The sequence below is a fragment of the Rhamphochromis longiceps genome, linkage group LG4, assembly GCF_057381845.1.
Source record: "Rhamphochromis longiceps isolate RC_006_pf linkage group LG4, R_longiceps_female_GT1.1, whole genome shotgun sequence".
Lineage (NCBI taxonomy): Eukaryota > Metazoa > Chordata > Actinopteri > Cichliformes > Cichlidae > Rhamphochromis > Rhamphochromis longiceps.
The window spans coordinates 9,085,692-9,111,294 of NC_140560.1; the positions used below are offsets into that span (position 1 = coordinate 9,085,692).

The window sequence follows — 25,603 nt, forward strand, 5'->3', positions numbered from 1 at the left end:
TCCTCAGCTACCCGGCCCCAGCCACTAGGCGGGAGTTAAAACGGTTCCTGGGCATGACTGGATACTACCGCTGTTTTTGCAAGAACTTTGCGGTAGTTGTGGCCCCTTTGACAAGGCTATGTAGCCCCAAAGTCCCTTTTGAGTGGTCAGGGGAATGCCAGCACGCATTCGAGTCTGCAAAATCCCTCCTTTGCAGCGCCCCAGTTCTGGCTGCCCCTAACTTCTCTCAGCCTTTCAAGCTGGAAGTCGACGCCAGTACCACCGGAGCTGGTGCGGTGCTGTTACAAGACGACGCAGAGGGTGTGTGTCACCCAGTCTGCTACTACTCTGTAAAGTACAAGCGCCATCAGCTAAACTATTCCACCATAGAGAAAGATGCTCTAGCGATGCTGATGGCCTTGCAGCACTTCACTGTGTATGTGGGCTCTAGCTCCTTTCCGGTAACGGTGTATACAGATCACAACCCCCTCACTTTCCTCCAGCGCATGTACAACCACAACCAACGACTAATGCGCTGGGCTTTGCTGGTGCAGGATTATGATCTAGTTATCCAGCACAAGAAAGGGACTGAAAATCTGGTGGCTGATGCACTCTCACGCAGTGCATAGTGATGAGTTTCTTCTGTGTTTTGTATAGTGTGGATTTAGGGTGGGGGGAATGTTACATCCTGGGAGGCTGTGGGAGTGTGTGGGCGTGGTGTTGTCTTCTCTCTCTCCTCCTCCTTCGTTCTGGCCCCTCCCCTTGTCTCTCTCTGCCCCTGCCCTCTCCTTTAGGTCACACCTGCTGCTCATCTGCTCTCGTTACAACCAATTACCCTCAGGGGTGATATAAGCTGGAGAAGAGCAGTGTGGAAGAGGAAGGAGAGGTTTCTGGTGGTTTTCCCTCTGTGCTGGTCAGAGTGGGCTACTGACTTAGGTGTGGAACAGCCTGCTGCGTGTGACCAGCCTTCTGGTGTGTGGCTCTGGTGTGTGAGTAGTGCTTAACTGAGCAGTGATTGCCCATGAGTGATGGCGGCCTTCATTAGTTTGTGTGGCCTGCCTGGATATTGTTTGTTAGCAGCGTTGCTGTCTCTTTCTGTTGAAGCCTTATTGTTGCTTTCTTTGTTGAGTGGTCATTACCACTTTGGGTTGACCTCCCTGATTTCTTATTAAAAAGCAGCGGTGCTGTCTCCTTTTGTTGTTGCCATTTGTAATTATTGAGGTGTTTGCCTACAATAAAGATCTCTTTTATATTAAATACCTCTGCCTGGCGTTCTTTTCATTCCACCTGGATCTAACTGTTACTGTCCCCCACCCTCATCGCCTAGCATTTAAGAGGGGACGTAACAAACGTGGTTAGCCTACTCAACGTAAATTACACACGAACAACATTAAGCAACTCACGCAGAGAAGAACGGCTGCTGCTGCATCATCATCCTCATCATTTCTGCTACACTGGCAGGGCTAGGGGCCAGGACTCTCCTCTTCGTGTTTTTGGGGGATGTTGCATAACAGGCAACCCACCCGCAGTAGATGTGCACAGTGTGAGGTCTCGCAGCAAGCTATCAAATACGGCGCATTTCTGGGCTTTAAAAAAAACACGCTATGCGTCTCCAGGTGTTTCATCGGATTTGAGGTGTTACCTCCTTTGACAGTATCACAGTATCAGCTTAAAGCACTTGTTGCAGGCTGCTGAGTTTGCATATTTTGCTGTGCCAGACTTTTGACCGCTTCGCCTTAGGCTTTTTAAATCTGTAGCTCTGCTCTAAAAGAACGTACGTACCTGGACCCGCCTACTATCCTCGGAAACGTAAAATGATTGGCTAGAAGTGTATCACAGCTCAGGAAAAAAAAGCACCGAAATAAAGCACCAAAATGTGCGCTGCTTTTCGGTCTGGTTACTACCGTTTATGTCAGAACCGGTGCCATCATGGCACCGGACACCGGTACCCATCCCTAGTTCCAAGTATGTTTTACTCCTGGGTGCGTTGCTCAGGCAAGCAAACAAACTGTCTCGCTCTCTGTGGCTATATGGCCACAGCCCAGAAGAATGTGTAGACAGTGGTATGTGTGCACAAACATAACAATTGGTCTCATTATTTATGTGAGCAGTTGTGTTCATAAACTGCCACCAGTAATTGGTTGAAATCCCATGCAGGTACTGGGTGTGGTTTACTATGTCCCAGTGCGCTCCTGTCAACCCACTCAGGGTCAACAGGCTCAAGAAGGTGCACAGCACATTCCTAGACATTCTAAATTGGGTTCTGGATCTGTTGGTTTCTTCACCAGGATTGAGACGAGAGGCCCTAGAGACTTTCTCCCCCCTTTGTACTCCGGTCTTTTCACCATTACCCAGACTCGACCAGGAAGCACCTTCTTGCAGTGCTCTTGATGTATCCAGGTGTATCTCTCAGCAATCTTCACTGCTGTGGGCGTCGTCAGCAGCACCTGATAGGGACCTTCCCACCGTGGACTGGACCAGCACTTCCTTTTTATGGCCTTTATCAGCACCCAGACTCTCCAGACTTCAAACTCTACTCCTGTGGAGAAACAGAATCATCTGGCAGATCATTTGTTCTCATGACTTCTTTACTTTTTAACATTTTAAGCATCAAATCTGCTAATGTGTTCTCCTCTTGTGACTGTTTGAGGCTGTGGACAGGTGTCTTTTATACAGATGATGAGTTCAAACAGGTGCCATTCATACAGGTAACGAGTGGGGGACAGAAAAGCTTCTTACAGAAGACGTTACAGGTCTGTGAGAGCCAGAGATTTTCCTTGTTTGAGGTGACCAAATACTTATTTTCCACCCTAATTTACGAATAAATTCTTTACAAATCCTACCATGTGAATTCATGGATTTTTTTTCACATTCTGTCTCTCACAGTTGAAGTGTACCTCTGGTGCAAATTACTGACCTCTGTCATCATTTTAAGTGGGGGAACTTGCACAATCGGTGGCTGACTAAATACTTTTTTGCCCCACTGTACATCTTAACTAATTCTATACAGCCTAACCATGTCCTGCCTTTCTCTTCCATTGTTTTCCTAAGTCTTAGCTTTACTGTCCCATTAGTTCTATCTACCAACCCTGCACTTTGTGGGTGATATGAACAATGGTGTTTTAGTGTTATCCCTAGATGCTGTGCCATTAACCCAATCAGTTCATTTACAAAGTGTGGGCCATTATCACTATAAATGGTCTCTGGAATCCCGTGTTCCGGGATGATATTCGTACATATTGCTTTGGCAACCGAAATAGCATCTGCTTTCCTAGTTGGGACAATTTCTACCCACTTTGAAAAAGGGCACACTATCACTAGACAGTACTTATAGTTATTACAGTTGGACAGCTCTATAAAGTCCATGTGAATAACTTGAAATGGGTGAATGGGTCTGGGGAATTTCCCTCTCTTAGGTCTCAAATTACCCTGAGAATTGTGCTTGCAACATTTAAAGCATTAAGTCCTAGAGTATGAAAATGTTGCTCTACTGCTGCCATCATCCCCCCCTGTTGAGACATGGCACGGCCCATGGCTCAAAATCACAGCAGTCTTATAAATTCTCAGGCAGTATTATCACATAGATAATAAACATCATCTTGCAAGCTTGCACTTTTTGTGAACCACAACTGTTTTTCCTGCCGTATGTGGGCCTGCATGTCTGCCAATACATCTCGTGTAATAAGAATGTCTGCTGGTGCTGCACTGCTAAAATGTGAACACCATGTGCTCCTAAAGCTGTCTCTTTTGCAATCTTATCTGCTAAGGCATTCCCTAATGTGACTGGATCTTTCCCTGGGGTATGTGCTGCACATTTACAAACAGCAATTCTACTGGGCATTAATACTGCGTCCAGCAGATTTTGCAGGAGTTTGGCGTGTTCTACAGGTTTCCCTGTCGAGGTTGTCATACCTCGTCTTGCCCACTGTGCTGCAAAGAAATGTAATGTAGCAAATGCATATTGGCTATCAGTGTATATTGTCACATTTTGTTTCTCTGCAGCTTTACACGCTTTCGTTAAAGTTGCTATCTCTGCTGCTTGAGCAGATATGAAACATGCTAACTGTCCTGCACAGATAGCTTTCTCACTATCTACTACAGCAAAACCTGTTTTAGCCTGTCCCTCTGCTGTTTTAAAGCTCAAACCATCAACAAACCAAACCTTTCCCTCACCAAGTGGCACATCTTTTATATCATCCCTTGGCTTACACTCCGTCTCCACGTGCTCTCTATACTCATGAGGAGTGCCCTCTTCCTTCGTTGGCAAAAGGGTTGACGGATTCAGAGTTGTGCACCGCTTTATGGTTATGTGTGGTTGTGAGAGTAACAGTGACATTAAAAACAAGTATCTTGCGGGTGACAGAAACGTCATTTTAGTCTGCAGTAGTAAAACGTCTACCTCGTGTGGAACTAGCAGTGTCAAAGGGTGAAATAAAACTATTTCCCAGAACATTGTACAGCCTGAGCCGCTGCACATACTGATCTCACACACGGAGGCAAAGCACAAGCAACTAGATCTAATCTTTTAGAATAGTAAGTTACTGCTGTTAGTTATTCCACTGTCACCTGGCATTCGTGCTCTTCACAGAACCACAAGTCCATCGCTGAACTTCTTCCTGCCCGTCGGATGGAGCTTGGCACGCTCCCTTCAACCTTAAGGTTCTCATGTTCCAATGCCGCGGACGATTTAAGGCAGAGCACGTCGTACACCTTAGTTCTCTTCCTCAACGTCGAAACTCTTTCACTTCATTTAAGATTTTGCTGTTCAAAATCTCCTCATGACAATCTTCTGGAAGCCCAGTAGCACAGGTCTCTGTGGGATGTCTGCTGTGCTGAAGATGATCTCTGATCCTCCTGAAGCCTGGCGTCTTGTGGACGATCCCCTCAGTCACTCCTTCTCGTCATGGCACCTCATGACACCTGCAAATCAAAAATTGACTCTCCTCTCGCCACACGGCTCTCGCCATGTATCAACTGCCACACAATGAGACATGTACAAGAATGTTGCACATTCTCCCTAAAAAAATATTCTCCAGGCTCCAGGGTCCCTCTTGGAGTAGCTCCACTCCAAACCTGTAACCCTGTGTCAAAACATTAGTCAGTGGTTAAATGTTAAGCTTATTTAAGTCCCAGGTCCACCCGGAGCCTGTATCCTAGAACAACTTCACATTTGCAACCAACTGTAGCTCATAAGTGTAATAAAGTATTCAGCATCATAGAGACAAGTACCGTTGCAGGGTTATTCTAAACTCATTAAACCCCTACCTTTTCCGTAATTTGCTCCAAATCATTGAACATCTCAACTTCATTCCACATTGTAATCAGTGGCTTTCCTTAAATTTGTCACTCACCATGAGCTCAATAGTGATCAGCCCCATGTAACTATTCTGTAACCACTGCACATCTGTTCAATTGTCACTTGTCTGTCTGTGTTGAATCCTTTACAAGCACTCTTAAAGGAAAGAGCATTAGCCAAACACACGGATCATCCTGGTGGTCAGGTGTCGGTCACCCAGTAAATCATACCAAACCTAATTGGCAGGCTCAACTTTGTAACAAAAGACAAATCATCAGCCAGTTTAATCTCAAACATTCATCCAATCAGCCACACCACACACAACATACAGCGTAACCCTGTTGTCTCATCACATAATAAGTTTCTTCTCATGTAACCAAATGTGCGCCATGTTAAAACTTCTTCACACATCAGAAACTCAACAATCAGCTCACTCAGCTCACTCATTCATGACCCCTCATCAGCATTCTGTTTTCCACCCCTATGATGCAATCATCTGTCCTCCTATAATATTAGACACTAGACTATGTATCACTTTCATCTTACTAGTGACCAGGGCCGTGCAGAGAGGTTTAAAGGGGCGGGTGCTCAAAGCTAAAATGGGGCACATTGAACCAGGCTGAATAACAACAACACACATTCATCAAGAATCTAATATGGGCAACAAGGCAAAGCAAACGTAGCCGATGCTTTACCTGATGGGTACAATGTTGCTGTTGAGGGGTTGCTGCTCCTGCTGCTGATAGTGCTGGAGGGCAGGGCTGTGTTGATCTGAGACTGTAGACATTAAAAAGTCCATAGGAGAGATGGTAGCTGATTAAACAAGTGTCATGAGATAATAACAAAATGCAAAGATTGGTGACAGCGCTTGGAACCATAAGGCAACAAAAAACTGAGAAATAATTTAGGCTCTGCCTGTGAATCACTCTTTGCTTCTCTTCTTCCTTCCATCCCATCATTTCATATATCACTCTCCACTTGCTGTCTATCTGAGAACAAGGCACAACTTGCTATTGCAATAAACTATAATCTAATTATCCACACCTAACAACTCTTGCACTTAATCTAAATGATGACAGAAAAATGTTATAGCCCTGCCTTTAGTAGCCTCCCACAGCTCCTACTGTTTCCTCCTCATGTCCTTACCAGCCATGTCTGGACAATGTTATATCATGAGTAATATTTTTTTTTAAAATCCATCTAAATAAAACACACACATGCACGCACACACAGTGACATTTTAGACCTTCTTCAGAATACTGTATATACTATGGGCATCATGGTGCTGATCCAGAATCCTTACATTATTATTTATTACTAGAGCTACAATAATAAAGCAAAGAGGAGGGGGAAGTAATAAATATGAAATAATGTCATTATGAAGATTCCATTTGTTTCACTATCCACTCTGTGCAGGGCAAAGCTTATTACATTTTTAAACTGCAGAGATACAATAATTTTACTGCTGTAAAATCCAAATTTTGTCTTATTTAAAATATAAATCTAATATAATCTGCTTCTTAATGTATGTTCTTTAAAATACAGCGTGTGTTTTTAATATATTATAATTATAATAATGCATAATTATGTGGAAGTGCATATTAGATCGTTTTTTAGTGAAATATAATCCCTCCAGAAAGGCCGGAAAAGCCCGGAAACTTACTTTAAAACTAAATATGTTCTAAATACTTTAAAACTAAATATGTTCTAAATACTTTAAAACTAAATATGTTTCTAAATACTTTAAAACTAAATAGGTTCCCTAAAACGGTGACAGAGCTACAAACCCATGACAGCCTTACACCGGTAGCCAGCAGCTATGACCAGCACTACTTGTGCAGTTAATATCAGAATCAGAATCAGAATCAGAATACTTTATTGATCCCTGGGGGAAATTATTTTTTGTTACAGTGCTCCATTTTAAACCAACATTAAGACAAGACAGACAATACGCTAACTAAGAATAGTACAATATATACATACATACATAAGTCACTTATAAATAAATATTTGGAAAAGAAACATGTGTAGTTGTAGCAGCAAACAGTGTGTTAAGTGGATGCGTTGTACAGGGAGATGGCCACAGGCAGGAATGATTTCCTGTGTCGTTCAGTGGTGCTTTTCGGTAATCTCAGTCTCTCACTGAACGTGCTCCTGTGACTGACCAACATGTCATGGAGTGGGTGGGAGGTGTTATCCAACATTGTCTTTATCTTGGACAGCATCCGCCTCTCCGACACCACCTTGAGGGAGTCCAGCTCCATCCCCACAACATTGCTGGCCTTACGGATCAGTTTATTAAGTCTGTTGGCATCTGCGACCCTCAGCCTGCTCCCCCAGCATGCAACAGCATAGAGGATCGCACTGGCCACCACAGACTCATAGAAAATCCTCAGCATTTTCTGGCAGATGTTGAAGGACCTCAGTCGCCTCAAAAAATAGAGACGACTCTGGCCCTTCCTGTAAAGTGCTGTGGTGTTTTTAGCCCAGTCCAGTTTATTGTCAATGTGTACTCCAAGGTATTTATAGTCCTCCACAATGTCAACACTGACCCCCTGGATTGAAACAGGGGTCAAGTGTTTCCTGGTCTTCCTGAAGTCCACGATCAGTTCCTTGGTCTTTGCCACGTTGAGCTGCAGATGATTCTGCTCACACCACGTGACAAAGGAGTCGACCACAGCCCGGTACTCTGTCTCATCATCCCTGCTGATGCATCCAACCACCGCAGAGTCATCAGAAAACTTCTGAAGATGGCAGGTCTCTGTGCAGTGGCTGAAGTCTGTGGTGTAGAGGGTGAAGAGGAAGGGGGAGAGGACAGTCCCCTGTGGTGCCCCTGTGTTGCTAATCACCTTGTCAGACACACACTGTGGGAGACGTACATATTGTGGTCTTCCTGTCAGGTAATCAACAATCCAGGACACCAGAGAAGCATCCACCTGCATCGCTGCTAACTTATCACCCAGGAGGGTCGGCCTGATGGTGTTGAAAGCACTGGAAAAGTCAAAAAACATGACCCTCACAGTGCTCGCCGGCTGGTCCAGATGGGTGTAGACACGATTGAGCAGGTAGATGATGGCGTCCTCTGTTCCGAGACGAGGCTGATAAGCGAACTGAAGGGGATCCAGATGTGGTCTTACTATGGGTCGCAGCTGGTCCAGGATGAGCCTTTCCAGGGTCTTCATGATGTGGGAGGTCAGTGCCACGGGCCTGTAATCCTGGGGGCCACTGGGACGAGGCGTCTTTGGTACAGGGACGAGGCATGATGTCTTCCACATCACCGGGACCCTCTGCAGACTCAGACTCAGCATAAACAGTTTATGAAAGACTCCACACAGCTGGGGGGCACAGGCCTTGAGGACAAGGGGACTCACTCCGTCTGGTCCAGCAGACTTGCCTGAGTGAAGTCTCCTCATTTGCATCTCAACCTGGTATTGAGTGAAGGTGATGGGTGGGGGAGGGGTGTCAGGAATCTCACAGGAGGCAACATGTGAAGAGAGAGGCTGGCACAGTGGTGTGGCTCTGGATTCCAGGCTGACTGCAGGTGAGGTTGTGGGGGTGTGAGCAGACACTGTGGTGTCGAATCTATTGAAAAACAGATTCAACTCGTCGGCTCTGTTCTCACCTCCCTCAGCTCCCCTGCTGTTGGTTGGCCTGAATCCAGTGATGGTCTTCATGCCCCTCCACACCTCTCTCATGCTGTTCTGCTGGAGTTTCCACTCCAGCTTCCTCCTGTAATTGTCCTTAGCCTCTCTGATCTTGTCCTTTAGTAACACCTGGACCTTCCTCACCTCCTCTTTGTTTCCCCCTCTGAAAGCCCTCTTCTTGTTGTTGAGGAGGGCTTTGATGTCCTTAGTCACCCACGGCTTGTTATTTGGGTAACAATGAACAGTCTGAGCTGGAACAATGGAGTCGGTGCAGAAAGTTATGTAGTCTGTGATACACTCAGTAAGCCCATTGATGTCCTCGGCGTGAGGCTCACAGAGTGTTTCCCAGTCGGTCACCTCGAAACAGCCCTGTAGTTCCGCTATTGCCTCCTCTGACCACCTCCTAACAGTCCTGGTGGTCACAGGTTCCCTCCTCACAATTGGCACATAGCGGGGGGTGAGGTGAATCAGGTTATGATCTGACCTACCAAGTGGGGGGAGGGAGGAGGAGCTGTATGCATCCTTGACGTTAGCATACAGTAAGTCTAAAGTTTTCTCTCCCCTGGTGGGACAGTCCACATATTGTTTGAATGTTGGTAGTGTATTGTTCAGTGATACATGGTTGAAGTCACCCGAGATCACAATAAAGGCACTCGGGTGCTGAGTCTGTAGCCGAGCTATGGCAGAGTGGATAGTGTCACATGCAGCTGTGGGGTTAGCAGAGGGGGGAACATAAACAGCCACCAAGATGACGTGAGAGAATTCCCTGGGTAAATAATACGGCCTGAGTCCAACAGCACACAGTTCAGTGTCCGGGCAACAAATCCTTTCTTTGATTGTTATGTTGGCAGGGTTACACCACCGGTTGTTAACTAAAACAGCAAGCCCACCTCCTTTACGCTTACCGCTAGCGATGCTGTCCCTGTCCGCCCGAACAGTGTGGAAGCCTTCCACGGAAGCATTCTCATCGGGAATGACCTGGTGCAGCCATGATTCGGTGAAACACATCAGGCTACACTCTCGGTATTCCCTCTGACTCCGTACCAGTGCTGAGAGCTCGTCGATTTTACTTGCCAACGATCGCACATTTCCCATCACGATAGACGGCAGACACGGTTTAAACCTCCTCCTCGCTTCGAGCCTCCGCTGTCTCACCGTCACCTTTTTTCTTCTCTTCTGTCCTTGACCTCTGCATCCCCGATGTGTTTAATAAAAGGACAGGTAATGTTTGTCGCGCTGTTGCACACACAGCACACTGGTTTGTTTCAGTTCGTCAGTTGCAACAAGACAGCCTACCAACGTGTACATAATAAGCTAATACTCCTGGGTGCTACACAATACAGTGTGCGCTGTACACCTACTTACTAGTTTTGTCGCATCAGTCTGTGTCTCTGAGTTAACTTGTGTTTCTCCTACAGCTCCGGACCGCAACAAATGCGCGTGCTCTTTGTGAACTCGTTCCCGGCTCGTAACCAGCGCGTTCTGCCGACAAGGGCGATCATTGGTTAATAGTGATCATGTGACTGATGCAAGCAAGATTGTATTTAGCAAAACTGTGATTAATAGTTAAATATTATTGTTGAGGGGCACAGACAGGACTCCGCACTCACACACACATTAAAAAATAATAAAAAAATTTTTTTAAAAAGTTGCCTCAACAAAAGGGCACTTTTGGCACCCATCAGGAAAGGGGCGGGTGCTCAAGCCCCTCTAGCCCCCCCCCCTCTGCACGTGCCTGCTAGTGACTTGGACAAGATGACAAACAGAATCTCATGCTTAGATGCTGTCTGGTCTTCATGAGTGTCATTGTATGTGTATATGCATGTAGGGTTAGTATGGTTAAGACATTTTCTGTTTGTGTGGGTTTTTATGTACCTCTCTCATCAAGTTTTCATTATTCTCATCACCGCATAAACAACACACATCTCTCTGTTTTTGAACTCTCCTTTCTTAAAAACAGAAAGTGGGATTGCAGTTGTTTCAGGCTGAGAAACACCAAACACTCCCCAGTTCGAGACCACTTCACTCACATACTTTCACACCTCTCTGTGGCTCACACACACCATGATGTCAAACACAATCACGTGCCTTTCGCCAAAACAAAAAACGTGATACTGATGTTACAAAGGTCTCACACACATGAATCAGGATGCAGAAAAGCTGTTGCCCATCTGAGGTGTGAGGAAGAAACTGAACTCACGGATAGCTGCATGCTCGAGTTATCATAGCTCTGTTTCCCTCCCTCTAATGCGTTCTCAACCGGCTTCTGCTCTGAAAATGTGTACCTTGCTCATCAGCTTAAAAGTGACTGCATACAAAACAACAATCAGACTCACTCAAACAGACCACGTCTGGCCCGCACACACAAAATAGACACCAACAAGAGCTCTGACAAGTGCTGGTTTCTCCAGCGTTGAGTGCTGGAGAAACCAGCACTCAACGCCCTCAGCGGCGGAGAAAAACCTTCCTTTCGATGGGAAACCTGCTTAACCCTCCTTAAAAATTAAAAAAAAAAAAAAGACACTAGTGCCATCCAACCCGAGGAGAGTTCAGACACAAACTCTCCAGCCTGGCGATAAAGTTAAGCACCAGGGCTTTCATCAGGCATCCCAGATGCTGGCTGCTAGCAGACTTCGGCAGCGTCATCTCCCTCCTCCTCGGTGGACGCAATGTGTTGGGATCTGGCTCAAAGGACCAAATAAATGTTGAGTCTGCGCTTCCACAGATCCCGCTAGTTTAGAGACTTATTCCTCATGAAGAACAAAAACAAGCCAGAACATCTTCAACCGGTCTTTTACTCTCTAGCAAGGGAAGGCTGATCGGAACCAGGCTGTGGAGCTTAACGCTCCTCACCTGTCACCAGCCCAACTCCTTCAAAGAGCAGCCCTCCTCGTAGTGTGTGTGTGTGCATGCATGTGAGAATGTGTGTGTGTGTATGCGTGTTCTCCTGCTCCCCAAAAGGATCATAAAAGCAGGAAGCTTACAACACAAGAAACAGATCTTTCAGATAGGATGTATCTACAATAAAACCTCCCCCAGCACCAGTGGCTGGAGAGGTGGTCAGAGACAAAGGAATGTCTTTGATCACACAGTTTGAAACAATGTAGAGATGGTAAGCATAAAAATGACAACATTTAACAATTCACTTTAACATACACCATCACCACTTTTCACCGCTAATGACATAATTGTCATCCACAGTGTAGAGTGTTTTCAGCAAACAGCAGAGAGGTACTGCTTAAAAATGTCTGGTGAACATAGTTCATATCATAAGTAAAATTTACTCAGGGCCAGATGAAGACCAGAAACAGAGCTAAAAGACATTTATCACATGGGATTAAATACAGCTTCAGATGAATGCTCCTTTTTTTACTTCAGATACTTTGTAGCCAAAGTCTGTATAAAGACCAAAAACAAGTGCTGACTGTGATCCAAACAAAAAAGAATCTTTGGTGTGCAACATTTACATCTATATGGCCTTAATAAGGAAGATATTTACCTTTGTATTCTGCTTATATACCCAACTAGGGTTGGATAAGCACGCTAACATATTTGGTTGGTGGCCAACAGCGTATTTTTAAAACATAGTACAGATTGTAAAAAAAGAAAAATCAGCTTTACTGTCATAATTTGAATTTTTAGGTACATGGCTCCACAGCTCGAGAGATTAATCTGTGGTTTGGCCTGAGGGGGATGATCCAGGAGGGAGGTGTGCTTTCACTCTGGAGGGGAAATGGTATCAACGTCCTGAAAATTGCCCCTGAATCCGCCATTAAGTTTATGGCCTACGAACAGGTCAGTGGACAAACAGTGAGAAAGTGGAACTATGTCTTCTGTTCTCTTAAGTGTTTACTTAACTCGTGGTAGAAAAAGTAGTAACTGTATATTAGTTTACAGTGGGGAAAAAACAATAGTCCACTCTGTGTCCTTCTGAAATCTTTTATTGCTTGTGGTTTCCCCTCCTCCTGCTCCTCACTCTTCCTACTCCAGATCAAGTGGCTGATCCGAGGTAATAAAGAGGGGGGCAGTTTAAGGGTACAAGAGAGGTTCATTGCTGGGTCGCTTGCAGGAGCTACTGCCCAAACTATCATCTATCCCATGGAGGTGAGTTTAAAATTTGTGTCAGTCATTTCCTCTTGAAGATATGTTTCTTTTAGATAGATAGATAGATAGATAGATAGATAGATAGATAGATAGATAGATAGATAGATAGATAGATAGATAGATAGATAGATAGATAGATGGATGTTCAATGTTCCAAACATGAGCTCAGTAATGAGTAGCTCCACTATTATTGTTGATCACTTCAAAAATTCCTTGCGGCATGCTTGATGGAAGCTTTTCCATGAGGTGAGTGGGAACATTTCTTCAAGTGGTAAAGACGGCCATCTGAAAGGAATCTACTGTCTGGATCTGTTGTCCATTTTTGTAAACTTCCCTTGCCATCCATCCCCAAAGGTTCTCAGTTGGATTTAGATCAGGGGAACACGCAGGATGGTCCAAAAGAGTGATGTTATTCTTCTGGAAGAAGTCCCTTGTCCTGCGGGCATTGTGTACTGTAGCATTGTAGCACCCCAGACCATTATGGCACCCCCTCCACTGTGGAGCGTGGAGAACATCTCAGGTGGGATCTGCTTGTTAAGCCAGTAACATTGGAAACCATCAGGACCATCAAGGTCACATTTTTTCTCATCACAGAATAAAACCTTCTTCCCCCACCCCACCCGACACACAGTCACACACACCAAACATATTAAAGATTGTAACTTAACATATTTTATTGTGAAAACTGTTGTTGAATTTTAAATTGAGAATAGCAGACAAATCAACAATACAGCTCTTCCAGTAATGGCTAATTAATATTGTACTGAACACAGCCCAAAAGATTGAGTAAACCACATCAGTGTCTACTGTCTGTTTACTATCATAGCCAAGTGGCTAACAAAGGCAACCAGAAGTTTTCCCAATACCTACTAATGAATGTTATCTTGTTTCAGGATACATAATACCTGCCATTATCCAAAGACACATCTGCTTACCCGTGTCTTTTGTTCGTTTCTCCTCTTCTTTTCTTTTTTTTTCTAAACTGAGGACCTGATGGCTCTGACCTTTTCTTGTCAATCTTCCATCAGTAATTTTGCACTCCAGTATCAACAACCAAACCCCACAACATACACTAATAGACACCTTATGCACAGATTCAGGTTCTATAGGTTGTTTTTTGTTTTTTTTGGATTCCACACAACCCAGGAAAAATAATTCATACATAGTGGGCTTGGATTGACAATATTACGAATGATTATTATTATTATTTTTTAAAATATTTATTTATTTTTATTTTGTGAGCTTGTTATTAGATGCTGCTCCAGCCAGCCAGAGAATCACTTGCTGTCCTACCCCTCGCCTCCATTTACGAGGTGCCCTTACTCCTTGCAAATGGGCAATAGAAAACCATTCGGTGCCTATGCAATCCCCAAAATTTGCTGGCATGATGTCGGGGCAGCGTGAGTGCAAGCAACTTTTTTTTCCCCCCAATGCCATGATGCAACCCCCACCACAATGCTGCCCTGGGCAGCTGCCCATGTTGCCCATATCTAAAACCGCCTCTGGTCCCATGTTTGGTGCTCTGTTGCAAAGTCCAAAGGGTCAGTTCTGTGGGTATTTAAGGAGGCCTTTGAAGATGTTTTTTGTTTTTGAAGCCCTTCAGTCTCAGATCAACATTAATGTTTCCTTTGAGCTTCAGTTTAGTCACAGGAGAGTTTCACACGATCCTCTGGCCCTGTCTTAGGGATAGGCATCAAGCCTCTTTCAGGGTCAATTAAAGGTTGTAGTCCATCCAAATTTGACAGTTTAGGGCATTACATGAATTTGGAGTAATGGTGCTGCAGGGGCACATGTGTGGGCTTACTCAGTTTATTTCCATTTTTAATATACCAAAAATCGTTCAAACTTTTTCTTTAATCTGTTCTCCCAAATTCTTAAACATCTTAACATCAAGCTTAACAGGGCTTCAGCCTATCATGCTCAAAGTCAGGGGAGCTTCGGGGTGTTTCCATCAAACACGGAACTCCCACTTAATGCAATCAAATGGGGGAGACTGCGAGGAGGGTTTGCCATGGTTGATCCTGGCTAATGGAGAGAGCACACATTTAGCCCTTATAAATTATTGTTTGGACATAAGTAGTTAAGAGGAGTCAAACCCTCTTAAAGGTGGTAGTGGTGGCTAGCTCTGTATTTTGTTTGCAGCTGGAGAGGCATGGCATAGGAAATCTGGCTTTCTGCTCAGAGTAAGAAGAAAAATGTTTGGTAAAAGACGTTTCACCTCTTATTTAAGAGGCTTCTTTAGTTAAACTGAAGAAATGCTACCGTAAAGTACAACTGTATCAGTGGAAGAATTAGAAAATAGGTGTTTAAAGAAACCATAGACCAGTTCTACCTTCTTTGACTCATTGAAGAAGAACCTCTTGCTACTGTTTCTACTTACTCCTGTGTTAATTTTGGATTTGTATGCGTTTTTTTCTTCTATTCCCTATGCTGGATAGGTGCTGAAAACTCGCCTTACATTAAGGAAGACCGGACAGTACTCAGGTATGGCTGACTGTGCCAGACAGATTCTGAAGACTGAGGGTATCCGAGCATTCTACAGAGGATACCTGCCCAATACAATGGGCATCATTCCATATGCTGGCATTGACTTGGCTGTGTATGAGGTATGTACTCCAGGCTTTTTTTTTAACAACATGGCGGCGCGTGCACACGCAGCGGCTTCTCTCTCTCCCAAACAAACTACTTTTTCGTGTTTTTCGTCCTGTAAGTTGCAGTGTTTTTGTAAGTCTTTGTCGCGTCTATCTGTGTGCAAGCGAGGATATGCCCGAACACTTCTTCTCGACATCGGCAGAAACAAACTTTTTAAGTTAAACTCTGTGGACATCGAGAAGCTGAAAGATCTGGGTCTGCTCCGAAGGCCTACTCAATCACCGACCCCCACTCCTGCACTTCGCCCACAATGGATGCGCCTCAAGCGGTGTGAGAGGAAGCAGAAGAGGGGTAAGCGCGGTGGCATCCGAGCTAGGCTAGCGGCTAACCCACACAAACCCGCCATCCCCTCTATCGTTCTGGCCAACGTACGCTCGCTAGAAAATAAACTGGACGACATCCGACTGCTACGTTCATCTCAAAGGAACGTAAAGGACTGCTGTGCTTTTGTGTTCACGGAAACATGGCTTAGCGACAGTGTCCCGGACCGCGCCATTCAGCTCGACCAGCTAACATGCTACCGTGCTGACAGAGTCATCGTCGCGGGAGGTAAGACCCGCGGGGGAGGACTTTGTGTTTACATCAATGATGCCTGGTGTCGCGATGCTGCTGCGGTCTGCAAACACTGCTCACCAGTGCTGGAGTTTATGGTTATTAAGTGCCGGCCATTCTATCTACCGAGGGAATATACAGCCATACTACTGTGCGCTGTGTACATCCCTCCCTCCTCCAATGTCAACAACAGGAGTGAGGCACTGAATGAACTGTACCAGCACATCAGTGAGCAACAGACAGCCCATCCTGATGCTTTTCTCATCCTGGCTGGGGATTTCAATCATGCAGACTTAAAGTGCGTGTTTCCAAAAATACAACAACACATAGACTTTCCAACAAGGGGAAATAACACACTGGACTTTGTTTACACCACCCAGAGAGGAGCCTACAAAGCTTTTCCCCTCCCCCACCTCGGCGCCTCAGACCATATCACTGTCATGCTAATGCCTGCTTACAGACCGCTCGTTAAAACCACCAAACCGGTTCGTAAGCGGATACAAGTGTGGCCAGAAGGGTCTTCAGAGGCTTTACAGGACTGCTTTAACACCACAGACTGGGACATGTTTAAGCAGGCTGCCACCTATAACAACACCACTGACCTCCAGGAGTACGCAGAGACTGTTACTGCCTACATCAACAAGTGTATTGAGGATGTAACAGTCACGAAAACCATAACTGTCCGGGCAAATTAAAAACCATGGATGACAGGAGAGGTCTACAGGCTGCTGAAAGCTCGGAATGTTGCCTTCAGAGATGGAGACGAGGCGAGCCTGAGGACAGCTAGGGCCAACCTTTCCCGTGGCATCAGAGAGGCTAAGAGACAGTACTCCAGGAAAATATCTCATCACTTCAAAGACAGCAGAGACTCACGGAGCCTGTGGCGGGGCATTCAGACCATCACAGATTACAAGCCCCCACCACAGACCTGTGATAGCACTATCCCCCTGCTGAACGAGCTGAATACTTTCTTTGCTCGCTTTGAAGTCCAAAACAACACCACTGCACAGAAGACCCCACCCCCTCCTGGTGACCAGGTGATGACTCTGTCCCTGGACAGCGTGAGGAGATCCCTCAGCAGGATCAATGCACGAAAAGCTCCGGGTCCTGACAACATTCCTGGTCGTGTACTGAGAGACTGTGCAGTGGAACTCACTGATGTCTTCACAGACATCTTCAACATATCACTCATCCAGGCTGTCGTCCCCACATGTTTTAAAGCCACCACAATCATTCCGGTTCCAAAAAAGTCATCTCCCTCCTGCTTTAATGACTACCGTCCTGTTGCACTTACTCCCATCCTGATGAAGTGCTTCGAACGACTAGTCATGAAACACATCAAGACTGTCCTGCCCCCCTCCCTGGATCCCTTCCAGTTTGCGTATCGGCCCAACCGCTCAACCGATGATGCCATCTCCACTGCACTCCACTCAGCACTCACACACCTGGACAAAAAAGACTCATATGTTCGAATGCTGTTCATAGATTTCAGTTCAGCATTCAACACTATAATCCCCCAACAGCTCACTCAAAAACTGGTCCAGCTGGGGCTCAACTATGGGCAGAAATCTGTGCCATCAGAAACTGAATTTGAATAAGTTAAATTTGAATTTGAATTGCTCAGATTGAATCTGAATTGTAACTTGAATAAATGCTTTTGAAAACTGAATTTGAATTAGTCTAATTTGAAATTGAATTTATGGTTTGAAAATGATCATCACTAAATTGAAATTGAATTTTATATTTTGAAAATGAATTGATTTGCTTTGAAACTGCATTTTATCCTTTAAAAATTCAGCTCTCGAATACTTTCAGTTTCACTTCTCACCATTCAGTTTCAGTTCTACAATTCAATTTCAGTTCCAAAATTCAGTTTTTTGGAACTTACATCCGGTTCCGGTTCAAGCGCAGATTAATAGAACTACGTTTTACTAGCGGACCGAAAGTGTTACTGACGGGAATCTACAGCGTCTTGAGCTGAATTAAGACTTCAGAAGTCATTCGTCATGTCGAATGACCAGCGGATAAACTCTCAGGTTGGTAATAAATGTATTACATGTATAAGAACAAGCGTCATGTTAACAAATGATAGCCGTACGGTAACTTTTATGCTTATTGTAGCTGCTAGCTAAAAACGCTAATTTAGCGTAGTTTGCCCTGAATTCAGCTTTGACAACAAATATGATCGACTGTTTCTAGTAGAATTCCAAAGTTGTCATCTTGGACCCTCTCAGAGTACCCCCTCTGTATGCTTGCAGAGACCCCTACAGTAGGGAAACATGCAAAACGGTGTCCAAACCTTTGTATTTTAGCTTTATGTCTTACACAGCATCCCAACTCTTTAGCTAACTTAATAACTTTAGCTAAAGTGAATAGTTAGTCTAATTCATTAGTGCAGCATTACTGGATCACCTCTGTTTGAAGTGATATAATATGATATACAACTATCACTGAAACAGCAAACTTTGTAAATAAGCAAACAACACTTCTCATTCTCTAAACGTTTGGCCACAGCACTACTCTGCCTGGTTTACACTCAATGTCATTTACCCTTACCTGAATACTGTATATTGTATAGCTTTCTTGTTAATTTGTATTGTATTTATTTAAATTTTTACTTTTTAATTATTTTATTTGCATTTTTTAATCACTCTCTTATATTTAAATGTTCATTGCTATTTCATCTAGGGTTTGAGAGTAACGAAATTTCTATTCTCTGTATGTCCTGTACATGTGGCAGAATTGACAAATAAAGTTGACTTTGACTTTGACTTTGACTACTGCTTTCTGTACACTCTCTGTGTATAAAGAGTTACTTCAGATCAGAAGCATTAGCATGTTTGTTCCTTTCATGGGCCAGCTGAGTCTCGCCATGTGTGGTTATGGCACCGCCTCTGGGCAGATTCCTCATCAGCTCACCGCACCTGTTCGTGATTTGAAGCAATCAGCCAGTGGTATTTAAAGCCAGCATTGTCAACTGTCCTTACCCGGTTCTTCTGCTAACCTCTGTTAGTACAGGCCACCTCAGTTGTCTATGTTTTGCTGTTTCCATGCATTGCTAACCTGTGTTCTCCTTCTGCTCCTAATATTTTCCATTTGATCTCTCATACTCACCACTTGCATTTGGATTCCACACCTGAACACTGTACTCCCACGCACGCATAATGTAGATATAACAGGTGGTCATTTGAGTTATTGTTGTCTTCTGATCTACTCATTCTTGTTTGACTTCTGGCAGACAGATTGTATTTTTGCCCAGAGAAGTAACACTTACTCACTTAACTTCTCTGTAAACCCTAGAGATTTTTGTGCAGAAAACTCCCAGTAGATTCTAAAGAAACCCACCCCATACCATCTTGCACTAACAACCATGCCACATTCAGTACTTAATTCCCCATTCTGCCCCATCCTGAATTTCAACAGGTCATCTTGACCATGTGTTCCTGACATATTTGGCTGATTACATATTTGCATTATTGAGCAGCTAAACAGACTATCTAACAAAGTGGTTGTCAGTGTATGCGTTTCAGTTCATTTCTTTCCCCTTCCTTTTTCTCTTCCTCTTTCTTTTAACTTTTAACTGCTCTCCTCTATTAGTGTCTTAACATTTTTCACTGCTCATGCTTTAAGACCCTGAAGAATGCCTGGCTCCAGAGGTACTGTGTCAACTCAGCAGACCCAGGAGTTTTGGTCCTGCTGGGCTGTGGTACTGTCTCCAGCACCTGTGGCCAGCTAGCGTCATATCCCCTCGCTCTCATCCGGACTCGCATGCAGGCACAGGGTGCGATATGATGTAAATGATAGATTGTAGGCAGTTGTAGGCCTACAAAACATTGGAACAATTTAGCAATAAGTCTGTCCATATATTACTCTCTGTAGCTTACATTGTTCTCATTTTTACTTTCAGCCATTACTGAGGGTAAACCCAAGCTGACCATGGTGGGTCAGTTCAAATACATCATATCTCATGAAGGTGTGCCAGGTCTGTACCGAGGCATCACGCCCAACTTCCTCAAAGTTATTCCTGCTGTCAGCATCTCCTATGTGGTCTACGAGCACATGAAGAAGGTCCTTGGAGTGGTTTACTAGACTGATGCGACAAACACAACTGTGGAGGCAGAAACACATTTGTTAGAAGAAGCAGAAGTGGAGAATTAAGCTTCTCGGGCCTCTGAAGAGAGAAGATGAAGGATCAGTGCACCGATGCCATAAAACATTTGTGGACACCATCAACTTCCAACCTTTTTAAAGTGCAGGTACTAGGTCAGCAGGATAAATTTATTGATCTAGGAGAGGAGAATGAGGCTAATGATGCCCACTCTAACAGTATTATGTTATGCTTGAGGAATCATCAAAAAGTTCTTAGGAATGAAAATTCTTACCCTATTCTTTTCACCCTTATCCAGATGGACTCACTTGCGGCTGCTATTTTTTGTGTTTTCCTTCTCCATCCAGTGTCTCAGCACATTCCAGTAGAACTCCACGTTTACATTGTCATAAATTTATAGTGCACAGTACATGTCACAAAAAAGGACAAGGATTCTCCTGATCTTGTTTCTCACTTTTTTCCATGGCCCTTTTTCCAGAATGTTTGGATAACGTCTCACACAAGCAAGAGTTGAATCTCAGACTTTTTGTCCTGTAAGCAACATTTTGGGTTGGTTTAAAGGTATCAATATGTAGTATATCAATATCTGATAATGATTTAGGAAAGGTCACAAAAAATACTGCAAAATACATGAGATTCCAACAGCGGGTTATCAGATTCCAAAAAGGAGGACTTCTCAGAATTTTGTCGAAACAAACATGAGGTAAACAGCTGGGTTTGCTTGTTCAAGTTATAAAATAATATAGAAGCAGTGTGTGCATGTGAGCTGCAGCATGACTTAGCTGTGTATTGCTGTAAACCTTTGAAACCTTTAACTGTTTTGCTGCTAGCTGTTGCTGGAAACTACATTGAAATAAATGGAGAAGATGGATTTCTTGCATGTAGTGAAAATGTGGATGTGAACACAAAACTTGGTTTGATATGAAGAGTTTATGCTCCATTTTTTTTCAACAGTGTTCCTTCCTGCAAGTTTCCAAAAGGAACAGGATGAGAAAAAAAAATCTTAGCTTAAACAAACCTAGCTGTAATCTTAAAAGGACTATAGGCCATCTCCTGACCTATGACAGACGGGATATGCTTCAAAATAGAAAACCTATGAAATGTCTGAACTTGGGAAATGTACCATTTTAAGAAAATATTAGCTTATTTTAAATTTAATATAAGCAACACATCTCAAAAGATTTGGGTGGGGACAACGAAAGGCTAAAAATGTAAGTGGTACTAAAAAGTAATAGCTTGACAAACTAGCCACAGGTCTGCAACATGACTTTTAAAAAATATAAAATATAAATAATATAAAAAATAAAGCAATGTTGGGAAGAGGTTCACCAGTCTGCAAAAACACTATGACTACAAATTGATGATTTCATGGAAACCTTTTGTTGCAGGACATAAAATGACTTGAAATACAGTATCTTGTCATCTACAGTACATAATAACATCAGAAGAGTCTAGAAATCTCGAGAAATCTCTGTATACAAGGAACAAGACCAAAAATCTATATTGAATGCTTGTGATATTCAGGCCTATAAAAACCAAACAAAAACTGATTCTGTAATGGAAAACTGATAGGGGTTCGGGAGTGCTTTCAGAAATGATTGTCTGTGAAGACCGTCTGTTGTGCAGATTAAAATGTTGTCATATAAAGAAGCCCCCATATATGAGCATCATCTTCTGGACCAAATTCATTTAAAATGGACTAAATAGACTGACAAACCAGAAAACCATTCTGTAGTCAGACAAATCAAAATCTGAAATTCTTTTTGAAAAACATGGAGAATGCATCCTCCAGACCAAAGAGGAGATGGATCATACAGATTGTTATCAGCACACATGTCAAAAGCATGCATGTCTGATAGCATGGAGGTATATTAGCACCTGTGGAATTGATAGGTTCCACATCTGGAAAGGCATCATCAATTGCAAAAGGTATATAAAGGCAGTGTTGGGGAGTAACGGAATACATGTACTGGCGTTACTTAATTAAAATACAAAATATGAGTAACTGTATTCCGTTACAGTTACAGTTTAAAAAGGTGATATTCAGAATACAGTTACTTTGTTGAAATAAATGGATTACACTGCAGTATTTTCCTGTTTCATATGTTCGCCTATGCTCTAACGCCGGTGGAAACCCAAACAAAACAGGCATTAAGAGGCTCTAATGCCTGTGTCTCAATCTTGCGGCCCATGTTACCTCTGCTTGCGGCCCGCATAATGACGTGAAGAAATAGTTTTTCTAATTATTGTTCAAAAAATGATTTAATATGAAGTCAATAGGCAGTGTTACAGGCATATCTCTAAAGAATGTAGCCTCATGGGCAGTGTAGCCCAGTTGTAAGTAAGCTATTAAGACTCGACTGTACACTGTGTTTGTGTTTTCCTCCAAAACAATAAGCAGCCTTTCAACGCCTCTCTCTGTCTCTCACTAGCAAAGTTGACCCAGACAACAAAGTAAAGCTAGTTTTCGGCTACGAACCCGACGTATTAGCCAGAGGTCCCTGTTTTATATACACACAAAATAGTTTTCTATACACGATCGCTGCAAAAGTGCAGCCTTACCTAATGTCCACCCTACTGTTACTCATTTATATTAAGGTGTAAACCTCTAGTTGGTAGTGGTATGGCGAATAACCTTCAGTAAAAGTAATAAATCACACAGCAATAGTACATTCATGTAGTTGTAAAAAGCATGATAATATATTAAGTAATCCAAAGTATTCAGAATACGTTACTCTCACTGAGTAACATAACGGAATACGTTACAAAATACATTTTGGGGCATGTAATCTGTAATCTGTAGTGGAATACATTTTAAAAGTTGCATTTTTAAGTCCAGCAACTTCTTCCATCAGTTCCCAGATCTGTCCCAACATTTGAGATGTGTTCTGACATCAAATTTAAAATTAGCTAATATTTTTCTTAATATGGTGCATTTTCTCAGTTATAACATTTAATGTTTTCAATTTCTGTTTTGAATAAATAGGTTTTCTATATGTGAATAAAAATGGGTTCATTAATTTTGAAAATCCTTGCATTCTGATTTATTAACAATTTCCAGCATCCCAACTTTTTTGGAATTAGGGTTTTTTAAGACATATCAGATTAATCAAAAAACAGTATATCTTTACAGTCATGATTCAGAGTCTTGATGTCTGACTGTGATGCATTCTAACCATAACCTTGGACCTCAGTGATTGGCTGGTATAGTGTTGAATATTACGAGGTTAAGTCCTGCAAGTTGTGTTAGGTGTGCCTTTCTTCCAGGACATCCCCATCTTTACTGTCACAAGTTAGGTTTGTTTCAGGAATCCTCCACCTCAGTCATCTGGCTGTAAGACTTTGCTATTGTTATTGCCCCACAGCCAACAAGCTGGTTAAGAAAACTAATTGTTCCCTCAGTAAGGGCATCTTTGGGTGGTTATTTGGATTTTTTGGCTAGGTTTTGTTAAGTGTATCCAGCCAACGGTTACATTTTTTTCTGTCAGGGTTTTGTGAGTTGAATAAAGTAAAACCACTGTGGTTTATAACCTGATCATATCAAAGAATTACCTGCATACTGCACTAAGAAGCAGGGTTAGTGGCTATTACACACTGAAGTGCTGCTTCCGCTCCTGATTGACCCTGTTTGTCCATTAGCCTGTGGTTAATAGCCAGAAGACGGGCTCACCTGGGTACCTAGGGCTAAGCAGAAGTGAGAAGTGAAATGAGGCTCCTAGTTTATGTATTTATTACTTCTAGACTGGACTACTGCTATTCTTTCTTATCGGGATGATCTAAAAGCTTTAAAATTTATATTGTCTTCTCTTTATTTGCTTCCTGGTAAATTTAGACTCAGATTTTAAATCCTTCTTGTCACATACAGGTCCCTGAGGTATCAGGGCCTGCTGACTGTGCTTCACATGAGGCTGAAAACTAAAGGAGACAGAGCTTTTGCAACAGTGACCCCCAGACTTTGGAACTTTCTCCTTCTGAGCTTGAGATCTGTGGATCTTGTGGTCTCTTTCATAAAAACACCCAAAAAGTCATCTTTTTTCACTTGCTTTTTGTTAACTTTTGTTTTTATCTTCTAGCATTTTAGTGTGAAACAATTAGAGATGCTTATCTTGAAATGTGCTATACAAATAAAACTTTACTTGCTCTCAACCATGTTATGTATTCACCATTAGTTACCACAGTGGTATAGCTAAGAGAGCCACTGTCGTGAAACAGAAAATGCAGATTTTAAGCTTGACGCAGCTCACTGAGATATGAATATCACGTTGTAGTACACATCTGTTTTTGTACTCAACCATATTATTGACTCAAGTGGTAAAACAGGGATAGCTCAGTAGGTAGAGTGGTGGCCCCATGATCGGAAGGTTCGATTCCCCTGAACAGCTACCCTGAGGTACCCCTGGGCAAGGTACCGTCCCTACACACTGCTCCCCGGGCGCCCAGTGGCTGCCCACTGCTTCACTGAGTGAATGGGTTAAATGCAGAGAGGGATTTTCCCCACGGGGACCAATAAAGTACACTTTCTAAAGTACACTTTCTAAAACAAGTTTGTTTCCACTATTAGGGAGAACAGTTTTCTTACATATTTTGCAATGTACTGGGCTTTGTTGGTTATTGAACTAATTCAGATTTCTTTGTATAGCACCAAATCATAACAACAGTTCCCTTAAGACACTTTATATTACATGGTAAAGACCCTACAATAACAGAGAGGAAACCCCAACAATCAAATGACCTAATGACAATGGCCTTAAGAACATCACCTTCACTAAAGCTGTTTCTGTGTTGTGATGAGTTCTTAAACCTGACTGAAATTCTTCAAATAAGCCATTCCTCTACAGATCATCAGTTAACACTTTTACAACTACTCTTTCCAGATTTTTTTAGATAAAAGGAAGGCTGGAGATTGGCCTATAATTAGCTAAGATAGCTGTGTCAAGTGAGTTTTTTAAGTAATGGTTTATTTACTGTTATCTTAAAGGCCTAGCTCACTTTTATGTACATAATCATCATCGTAAGCAGACAGTGGCTCTAATTCTACATAAAAGTTGTCCCAACAAAATCCTGATATAACAAGGCCCACCCATTGACTTAGGGGCCAACTCAGACATGGGTGTTTGCTTACCTTCCTATTTGCATGTCTCCAGTTTTCTAGACTCCAGGACCAGAAATAAGGAGCGCCCTCACTTTGAAATATATCCTTTTATGCTCTTCATTCCCTTAGACAGTTATCTATTTTTATGATTTAACCTTCCTGCCTTCTTGGGACCT

At 43.1% G+C, this 25,603-nt stretch overlaps 1 protein-coding gene across 1 annotated transcript in view; it reads left to right on the forward strand.

Moving 5' to 3' along the window:
- The window catches only part of LOC146670978 (mitochondrial adenyl nucleotide antiporter SLC25A23-like), a 49,612-nt gene extending 24,670 nt beyond the window's left edge, over positions 1–24,942 (forward strand). Inside the window, exons 6-10 of the mRNA XM_085403115.1 lie at positions 12,562–12,714; positions 12,910–13,023; positions 15,462–15,629; positions 19,858–20,008; positions 20,135–24,942. Coding sequence (XP_085259241.1) covers positions 12,562–12,714; positions 12,910–13,023; positions 15,462–15,629; positions 19,858–20,008; positions 20,135–20,316 — 768 coding nt within the window. The 3' untranslated portion in view covers positions 20,317–24,942. The remainder of the gene's footprint in view (positions 1–12,561; positions 12,715–12,909; positions 13,024–15,461; positions 15,630–19,857; positions 20,009–20,134) is intronic.
- The last annotated feature ends 661 nt before the right edge of the window (positions 24,943–25,603 follow it).